The sequence below is a fragment of the Oncorhynchus gorbuscha genome, linkage group LG22 (genome assembly GCF_021184085.1).
Source record: "Oncorhynchus gorbuscha isolate QuinsamMale2020 ecotype Even-year linkage group LG22, OgorEven_v1.0, whole genome shotgun sequence".
Lineage (NCBI taxonomy): Eukaryota > Metazoa > Chordata > Actinopteri > Salmoniformes > Salmonidae > Oncorhynchus > Oncorhynchus gorbuscha.
In genome coordinates this window covers 41,993,531-42,003,896 of record NC_060194.1, presented here as the reverse complement: position 1 = coordinate 42,003,896, position 10,366 = coordinate 41,993,531, and the positions used below count along the sequence as shown (strand labels likewise).

The window sequence follows — 10,366 nt, the reverse complement described above, 5'->3', positions numbered from 1 at the left end:
CTTTTGTTCTACAGCTGCACCATTGAGAGCATCCTGACTTGTTGCATCACCGTCTGGTATGGCAACAGCTTGGCCTCCGACCGCAAGGCACAACACAGGGTAGTGCGTACGGCCCGGTACATCACTGGGGCCAAGCTTCCTGCCATCCAGCATCTCTATACCAGGCGGTGGAAGGCCCTAAACATTGTCAAAGACTTCAGCCACCCTAGTCATAGACTGTTCTCTCTGCTACCGCACGGCAAGTGGTATCGGAGCGCCAAGTTTAGGTTCAAGAGGCTTCTAACAGCTTCTACCCACAAGCCTCCTGAACAGCTAATCAAATGGCCACCCAGACTTTTTGCATTATCCCCCCCCCCTTCCCTTTTACTCTGCTCCGACTCTCTGTTATGTACATATTACCTTGACTAACCGGTGCCCCCTGTATATAGCCTCACTATTGTTATTTTACTGCTGCTCTTTAATTATATGTCACTTTCATTTCTTATTTTATTAGGGATCTTTCTTGAAACTGCATTGTTGTTTAAGGGCTTGTAAGTAAGGATTTCACTGTGAGGTCTACATGTGCATGTGACAAATAACATTTGATTTTCAACCTTAATAGGCTGCGGATATAAAGCCCTAGGTCATGATCAGTTGTGCTATGTAATGTTTAAGCATCTACTGTACCTGATGAGGTCATGTATGTTCCCCTGGGATAATTTAATAGGATTTGTAGTGATACCTACCTGGTTGTAAACATGCAGTAATATTACCTTTTGTAAAGCCTGGCAAGGACCCTTCATGTGCTGATAGTTAGACCAATAGCACTGACCTCTAACTTGTGTAAATTGATGGAAAATATGATAGTCATCAGATTGTCATATTTCCTGGAACATAGAGGTTTATTGAGTCACTGTCAAAGTGGATTCCGTAAAGGTCGATCTACTTTGGATACATGAGTAAAGGTGAGCAAGTTGAAAATACTCCGGCCATGAAAGAAGTAATTGCTACTGTCTTTTTATATATTGAAAAGACACAATGTGGAGAGAATGTGGCCTACTGATTAAGATGGAAGGACTTGTAAGTCGCTCTGGATAAGAGCGTCTGCTAAATGACTTAAATGTAAATGTAATGTATTGGTGGGAGATTCTATAACTGGGTTTTATCCTTCTTATTTAATCACATTTTTAAGGTAAACTAGGATCTATTGTATCTGATGCCTATGTAGTCGACAATGATATTCCTCAAGGCAGTGCTGTCAGTTCTATTTTGTTCAATATTATGATTAATGATTTGTTTTCCAATGTAGGTAGGGGTATTGGGGCTTCCCTATATGCTGATGATGGAGCTATAAGGAAGAGGGGAAGGAATGTCTCGCATGACCAAATCTATTCAACAAGATTTACTGGGGTTTAAAATGGTCAGAGACAAAGTCTTGCTGTATGTTCTTCTTGTTGATATTATACAGTTGTTTCTGTATGGACAGCCTATGGGGAGGGTTTCTAAGTACACATATTTGGGTCTATGGTTCAATACGAGATATACATGGAAAGATCATGTCATTAATGTTTAAACCATGTGTAAGAAGGTGGTGAATCTTATGTGCTCGGTCTCTGGTTATGAATGTGGTGCTGACTGACCATCGTTGATGGATATTTCTAGAGCTCTGATCAGGACGACACTTGATTACGGATGTATAGTTTATGGAACAGCGGCGAAAGCTTAGCTTCAGAGGCTGGACAGAATCCAGTATATATCTTTAAGGATATGTATTGGCGGATTTAAATCAACATCTGTATGTATGTGTCTTACTAGTGGAGGCAGGTGAGATGCCATTGGATATACAGAGTAAAAACTGTCAGGCTGAAAGGCTGTGAGGTGGATCATCTCACTGCTACCGTTCTAGATGACTGTTGGGAATATACTACTAGACAAGGCAGTGGGTTTGGTTGGAAAGCTTGCTCATGAGAGTGGTTTGAGGGAGTTGGAGGTTGGCCCTTCTGTGCTGATAAGGGATGTTCCTCTGGTTACTCCCAGATCCTGTTTATCTAACCTTGGTAGAGAATAAAATATTTGTCAGAAGTCAGTGATTTAAGGAAACTGGTTGACAATTACATTGGTATAAGTTTTTATGCATTTTTACTGCTTTTCACAGATACATCCAAGGACCCAGATAGTAGGCACACAGGAGTAGGCATTTATGTTCTTGAATTTAATGTGCAGATATGTAGAATACTAACAGACGAACTGACAGTATACTCAGTTGAACAGTTGGCGATAGTAATTACCCTTCAGTGGGTGGAGGATGTTCAACCTGTCAGAATGATACATAGTACGCTCAGATTCTCTGTCTATGTTGAATAGTTTGGATGGTGTGGAAGGGAATGAAATTGTAGACCACATAGCCAAATGAGCTTTAAAATGAGTCATCATTTATATGAATGTTTCACTGGGTAAAGGTGAAGCCAAATGTAAGATCAGAGCTTTTTTTGTGTGGCAGACAGGATGGGACCCTGAGCCCAAGGGCCGGCATTTATATTCCCTCCAAAGAAAGGTTGGTGGACCAAGATTCAAATGTTAGATCAGGAAGGAAGAGGTGGTATTTGCTCAACGTGTCTAGGACATTATACATTGAACTCATCTTTACATCTTGTTAGCAAGCATGTGACTGGTTTTTGTCTGGAGAGTATGGTTGATGAAACGATGGAGCATGTGTTGTTATATTGTTGCAAGTATGTTGCAGAGAGGGAAAGATTTAAGTGTAAGGTCATTGAGTTGGATAGGGTTGGGGGGGTTTGGAAGGGATTTGTGGCATGGTCTATTATAATCTCTCTCTCTCTCTCTCTCTCTCTCTCTCTCTCTCTCTCTCTCTCTCTCTCTCTCTCTCTCTCTCTCTCTCTCTCTCTCTCTCTCTCTCTCTCTCTCTCTCTCTCTCTCTCTGAAGTGCTGAGTTATGTTGGAGGATTTAGAAATGTGGAAGTAATGTTGTAAACAATGATTGTCCACACACTCCAGCACAGTAGGTGGTGGCATGCACCTTTAACATTTGTTTGCTGACAGCCATTACATGATAGAAGAAGATTTTGACTCGGAAGTAGCTAGCTAACGTTAGCTAGGTTTATTTTTTGCAGACATTTAAATTGGCTGATGTAGCTAGCTAGCTAGCTTTTAGAATAACATTTAGATTAACTCGTTTTTTAAACGACACTCAAAAATGTCTAACTGTATCGCACTTCAGACACAACTAACCTCGATCATGGAGGTTTTAGCCAAATCAGCGGTGGCAGAAATCGCCAAACTTATCGATGACAACTGTGCTGTATTACATTTCGAAATATCTCGGAAGCATAATGAAAATGAAATTTTGCGGAGAAAACTGCTCATGGTGGATAATGAACTGAAGATTGCGCGGATTTCACGACACACCGGTGAGTAAATGTACCAAACGTTGTGGTACGCAGAAGTTTTTAACGTTACTGTTATGTTCCCTAGTTAACGTTAGCTCCAAGGCGCTCAGTCGTACAGGCTAGGCCTCTATTGTTATTTGTAGATAAGGCTATTCTGATACCTATAGCTAAGTATTTATGTGGTTGTGTTTATTCAAGGCACAATATTAGATAGAGAAATATAGATTGTTATTGGGACGATTTTCTTTTTTTTTTTTTAATTGGTTTGTTTTGAATGTAAAATGTAAATGTTTTGAAATGTAGTTGTCAGGCTACCGTTGCTAGCTCAGGACACCACAGAGCAGACGCTAGATATGGCTCTGGAAACGTACCTCAATCTAGGGATGGAAGATGACGCTGCAATCCTAATTTTCCCATTATCAAAATGTTGAAATAGTGCTATTTCTTTATTAAACTGCCTTTTTTTTGTCGTCCCAACGTTAGTCTACCTAGGCTATAGCAGCCCATGGATTCCGTGAAAATACGACGCCTAGCGTTGAGGTGAGTAACTACCTGAAGTGTTGTGGAATCCAATGGGTTGCTTTAGTCTAGCATGAGGACAAAAAAAGGGCAGTTTAAGTAAAAGTGATCAGTATTTCAGTCTTCTCATTGTATCATTTTGGACAATTAGTAGTACAGCGCCATCTTCTATCCCTGGATTGAGGAACGTTGATTAGAAAACTCGGCTCCCGAGTGGTGCAGCAGTCTAAGGCACTGCAGCTCAGTGCTTGAGGCGTCACTACAGACACCCTGGTTCGAATCCAGGCTGTATCACAACCGGCTGTGATTGGGAGTCCCATAGGGCGGCGCACAATTTGTTCTTAATTTATCTGACTTACCTAATTAAATAAAGGTTACACACACAACGTTTTCCGAACCATATCTCGCCGGGCTCCGGACCATACTGGGAAGATGTACTTACAGTGACCATAAATAAGGTCGGAATCTTATGGTTGCCTACCTGTCAAAAAAATACTACTGGAGAGTCCTGGGAGTCTCCTTTATGTCTGTAATAATTTTCTGTTTCAGAGAAATACATGGACAGCTGTGCTTCAGACTGGAGACCCAGTCAACGAGGAGATGAGGATGTGTTTGGGTCAGCTTTGGGAGAAATTAAGGTCTGTGCTCCATAGACTGATTCTTGTGTAGTTGAATCAGAGATTGGTAGTATCGTATTCCTTTCAGCTCTGATTAGACAGAAGGGCCTTGACGGTGCATGTCTGTTGAGGCCCTTTGCTCAACTAGGAGCCGAAAGGGACACATCTCTAGAAAACCCATAACCCAATTAAATTTTACAGACTTGAAACCTGACAAATTGACAATGCATACTGTCTAATAGTTTCATTCTTCTAGTTTGCAGAGATAGAAACCCCTTTCATTAAGGTAGAGAGACAGGATGATGGATCATGGAGCAGGGAGCAACACAGAGGACCAAGTGGACAGGGTAACTGAATTCATTGGGTTATTGGACAGGGTAACTGAATTCATTGGGTTATTGGACAGGGTAACTGAATTCATTGGGTTATTGGACAGGGTAACTGAATTCAGTGGGTTATTGGACAGGGTAACTGAATTCAGTGGGTTATTGGACAGGGTATCTGAATTCATTGGGTTATTGGACAGGGTAACTGAATTCATTGGGTTATTGGACAGGGTAACAGCATTCATTGGGCCATTGGATAGGGAAACTGCATTCAGTGGGCCATTGGACAAGGCAACTGCATTCAGTGGGCCATTGGACAAGGCAACTGCATTCAGTGGGCCATTGGACAAGGCAACTGCATTCAGTGGGCCATTGGACAGGGCAACTGCATTCAGTGGGCAGGGTAACTGCATTCATTGGGTTCATTGGACTGGCCTACTGCATTCAATGGGCCATTGGACTGGCCAACTGCATTCATCAGGCAGGGTGACTGCATTCATTGGGTTCATTGGACTGGCCTACTGCATTCAATGGGCCATTGGACAGGGCAACTGCATTCAGTGGGCCATTGGACAGGGCAACTGCATTCAGTGGGCCATTGGACAGGGCAACTGCATTCAGTGGGCCATTGGACAGGGCAACTGCATTCAGTGGGCCATTGGACAAGGCAACTGCATTCAATGGGCCATTGGACTGGCCAACTGCATTCAGTGGGCCATTGGACAGGGAAACTGCATTCAATGGGCCATTGGACTGGCCAACTGCATTCAATGGGCCATTGGACTGGCCAACTGCATTCATCGGGCAGGGTGACTGCATTCATTGGGTTCATTGGACTGGCCTACTGCATTCAATGGGCCATTGGACAGGGCAACTGCATTCAGTGGGCCATTGGACAGGGAAACTGCATTCAATGGGCCATTGGACTGGCCAACTGCATTCATCGGGCAGGGTGACTGCATTCATTGGGTTCATTGGACTGGCCTACTTCCTTTCAAAACACTGGCTCTGTCCCAAATGGTACCCTATTCCCTATATAGTGCACTACTTTTTAACAGGGGCTCGTAAAGCTTGGGTTAAATGGAGTGCACTATGTAGGGAATAGGGTGGGTTTGGGCTACCTTGTTTCCAAACAGTGTTCTACTGGCCATGGTGTTGAACCTTAATTTGATAACATTTGCTTTGCAATTATATATTTTTGGGACATATAAGAAGGGCATGCAATTCTTGACATAATGTAAGTAACTACAAATATATCATTTATTTATAACATTATAACGATTGTCTTTGCACCTTCTATCTAGGAAACACTGCATACGTCAATAATGCCATTCAGAAGCTTCCCATTGGGAATCATCAGGACTTGGAAGAAGAGGAGAATCAGGACCCACTAATCCTCCTGGAAGAGCAGCTGGCAGAAGGCCAAGAGAAGCTTAGTGAGCTGTGCCAGTCTCAGTCTGGGCACTGTGGCGAGGAGGAGACCAGTGTTCTAGAGTTTGTAATAAAGACTGAGAAGGAGGAAGAACATTCTGGATTTAGTCAGGCTGGATGTCAGAGGAGCACAGTAAAGCAGCAGAACCCCGTGAGCTCTGAATTTGTAATGGATGAAAGAGACAGTCAACTGTGGTCGTCTATAGTTCAAGGGAATGATGACATAGTCATAGAGACTGACTTTCCTGATTTCTCTTATGTAGCCGACCAGTATTCAGAGAGTTTTCCAGATCGCTCCGAGGCTCAGCCTCAGCCACAGCCCAGCCCCTCTCTAGCCCAGTGGAAGGCCCTAGTAAATCAGCCATCTCACCTTTACATAGACCGTGCAATGGATCAATGTACAACAAGGTCTTTCAGAAAGAGAAAGTAAGTGCATCTCAGTCTGTGTCTAGTTCTTTTCAGTGCCGACCGCAGATCAACCATTCACAGCAGCAGACCAGGCAGAGAGATCAGGTGTTCTCCCAGAGGAATAATCACATCCCACCGTCCAGGCCTCAAGACACTGGACACACAGCAGAGCAAAGCTTTGGACTGAGTGACACTGACAGACCAACTGCCTCCCATTTAGGGATTCGATTGAACAATAACACTTTTACACCAGGTGGCCTCAGAAGCTTCTCTATGCCTCATTATAATACGAAAAATCACTGGGGTACAGCCATAACAGAGAAGGTTTTCAGTTGCTCGCAGTGTGGCAAGAGTTTTAGTCGCCTGTCCTATCTCAAGATACATCAGCGAAGTCACACGGGAGAGAGGCCGTTTCGGTGCACCGTCTGCGGGAAGAGTTTTCACTGCTCCTCGCACCTGACTATACACCACCGCATTCACACGGGAGAGAGACCCTATAGCTGTGCCACGTGTGGGAAGAGGTTTACCCAGCAGAGCAGTCTCAAGACACACCAGAGTGTCCACAGTGGAGAGAGACCATATGGTTGCTCTCAGTGTGGCAAGACTTTCACTCTTCTGCACCATCTGAAGAGGCACAGGATTATTCATGCTGGGTATAGCTGAGTGGGTCATTTAGTTTATTGTTATTATTATTATTAAACCTCTATCCAGGAAGTCCGTAAATATGGTCCTCAAAGCTGAATTTAAGATAAAGTTATTTGTTTTACTTTAGAAATGAAAATAGTTCAAGAAAAATTAGAACTTTGATGTTTTATGCTATTTTCAACACTACAGAAACATTTCATGAAATAAAATGCACATCGAATAGTTTTGCATCAGGCCTTTTAATAAACTATGAAAATCGGTACTCTCCATAATCAAGTATTCTGGCAAAATGTTTTATTACCTATTCATGTCATATAACAATGTCTGTGTCCCAAATAGCACCATCTTCTCTATATAGTGCTCTATTCTCGGCCACGTCACATAGACGCACACAGTATGCTGTGGAACCAGTTAATAATCAGGGAAACCTTTGTAGAGTCTTGACTGCTGTATTGGATTGTGTGATTGTAAATTGTGTAAATCTCTACACACCAGAGGGCAGTGGTACTCAACTTTCAGAACAGAGCAAACTAATAGTCACCCTAGTGCAGTTTTGCGACAGGAACTAACCCCCATTTGAAGTTCTCCTTTACTGTAATGGCGAATCACTCATTTCAGCAGAGCGGAGTCAAAGAGAATATAGAAAACTCTGTGGAGAGGTTGTCCTATTACAGAAATATTGGTGTTATGATGCATTTCCAATAAGTAAGGGCTTTGTGGATATATACTGAACAAAAATATAAATGCAACAATTTCAAAGATTTTACTGAGTTACACTTCATAGAAGGAAATCAGTCTAAATAAATTAATTGGGGCTCTAATCTATGGATTTCACATCACTTGGAAGGGGCGCAGTCATGGGTGGGCCTGAGAAGACATAGGCTCACCCAATCAGAATGAGTTTTTTCCCAGAAACAGGCTTTATTATAAACATAAATACTCCTCAGACGATCCCGCAAGTGAAGATGCGGAGGTCCTGGGCTGACGTGATTACACGTTGTCTGTGGTTGGGAGGCCGGTTGGATGTACTGCCAAATTCTCTAAAATTACTTTGGAGGTGGCTTGTGATAGAGAAATGAACATTCAGTTCTCTGGCAAAAGCTTTTATTTTTTTGTTCTGTATATATTTGAAAAGTTACAGTATGATCTGAAGCTGCTGTTTTAAACATGGCAGAGTAACTTTGCAACAGTTAACTTCATGACTAGCCTGGGTAGCAGTCTGTTTAGCTAACGTTCCACTCCTTGTCATATGCCATGGAGTATAAGGAGTGGAATGTTGGCCTAACAGTCTGGTACCCAGGCTACGACATGGCTCAATGTTGATGTGGCTATGTGTGTGTGCATAGTTTCACGTCTCTGGGGAGGAACCTTTAGTACACAGCAGATACAGTATAAATGCCCTTTACAGAGCAAACAATGGCCTGAGTATTCCTAACCATTTACAAACACTGACGTCACTTCCTGATTACTGTGCCTGCTCCCACCGGAGTACGGTGAAGATGCCTCGATGCTGATCCAGTTTAGCATTTCCCCCACTAATGGTTAAGGTTAGGATTGGGGAAGGGGAAGCTGATCTTTGAGATGTACCTATGGGAAACTTTACCCCAGAGTGCTTCAACTACAGCTTCTAGCCCTGCCAAGGACCAGCAGCTCCAAGCCTGGTAAAGGACCAGCAGCTCCAAGCCTGGTAGAGGACCAGCAGCTCCAAGCCTGGTAGAGGACCAGCAGCTCCAAGCCTGGTAGAGGACCAGCAGCTCCAAGCCTGGTAGAGGACCAGCAGCTCCAAGCCTGGTAGAGGACCAGCAGCTCCAAGCCTGGTAGAGGACCAGCAGCTCCAAGCCTGGTAGAGGACCAGCAGCTCCAAGCCTGGTAGAGGACCAGCAGCTCCAAGCCTGGTAGAGGACCAGCAGCTCCAAGCCTGGTAGAGGACCAGCAGCTCCAAGCCTGGTAGAGGACCAGCAGCTCCAAGCCTGGTAGAGGACCAGCAGCTCCAAGCCTGGTAGAGGACCAGCAGCTCCAAGCCTGGTAGATGACCAGCAGCTCCAAGCCTGGTAAAGGACCAGCAGCTCCAAGCCTGGTAGAGGACCAGCAGCTCCAAGCCTGGTAGAGGACCAGCAGCTCCAAGCCTGGTAGAGGACCAGCAGCTCCAAGCCTGGTAGAGGACCAGCAGCTCCAAGCCTGGTAGAGGACCAGCAGCTCCAAGCCTGGTAGAGGACCAGCAGCTCCAAGCCTGGTAGAGGACCAGCAGCTCCAAGCCTGGTAGAGGACCAGCAGCTCCAAGCCTGGTAGAGGACCAGCAGCTCCAAGCCTGGTAGAGGACCAGCAGCTCCAAGCCTGGTAGAGGACCAGCAGCTCCAAGCCTGGTAGAGGACCAGCAGCTCCAAGCCTGGTAGAGGACCAGCAGCTCCAAGCCTGGTAAAAGACCAGATCCTGTCGTTGATTCTGACTATTTGTGAAGGTTGCAGAAACGTTTGTCACTTGCGTTGATAAGAGGAAATGGATGTTTCCTGACTATTGGGGTCAATAATTTATCTAAAAGTGTCATATAGTTGATGCCTCTATTCTGGGCATCACCCCCCAGATTTAGTCTGTGTTCCCCTGTTCTGACGTTGCTGACTCATGCCAGATCTTACAACAGGTATTTTACTTATCAGATAACTACATCGTTTTATAACAATCTGGTGCCTGACTGCACCGTCTGGCGTGCAATGTCTGAGCAGGGAAATGCGACCTTTGTGTTATTCTACAGTCGTGATGCTAGTTTTAAAAAGCAACTAGGTTTGGTTGAACTTGATTTAGGCCTTGACAGCACAGTTCTCAGGCGCAGTCATACTTTACACATTAGGTATAAGACAAAAAGGGTTAATTATGATAGGAGGATCTGGGTCACATCCCAAAATCCCAAATGACACCCTATTCCCTATACAGTGAACACGTTAAAAGCAGTGCACTATATAGGGAATAGGGTAGGGTGCCATTTGGGACACAACCCATGCTCTTAAAGGGATGGGGAGGACAGCTTGTAAAACAGAAC

General features: G+C 44.2%; 1 protein-coding gene across 1 annotated transcript; it reads left to right on the top strand.

The window, feature by feature from the left end:
* The first annotated feature begins 3,066 nt into the window (after positions 1 to 3,066).
* Positions 3,067 to 7,604, top strand: LOC124009476. The gene is made up of 4 exons (XM_046321294.1): positions 3,067 to 3,407; positions 4,455 to 4,543; positions 4,779 to 4,869; positions 6,153 to 7,604. The coding sequence occupies exons 1-4, from the start codon at positions 3,194 to 3,196 to the stop codon at positions 6,707 to 6,709; spliced, it is 951 nt and encodes a 316-aa protein (XP_046177250.1). The 5' UTR covers positions 3,067 to 3,193; the 3' UTR covers positions 6,710 to 7,604.
* Positions 7,605 to 10,366: the final 2,762 nt, after the last annotated feature.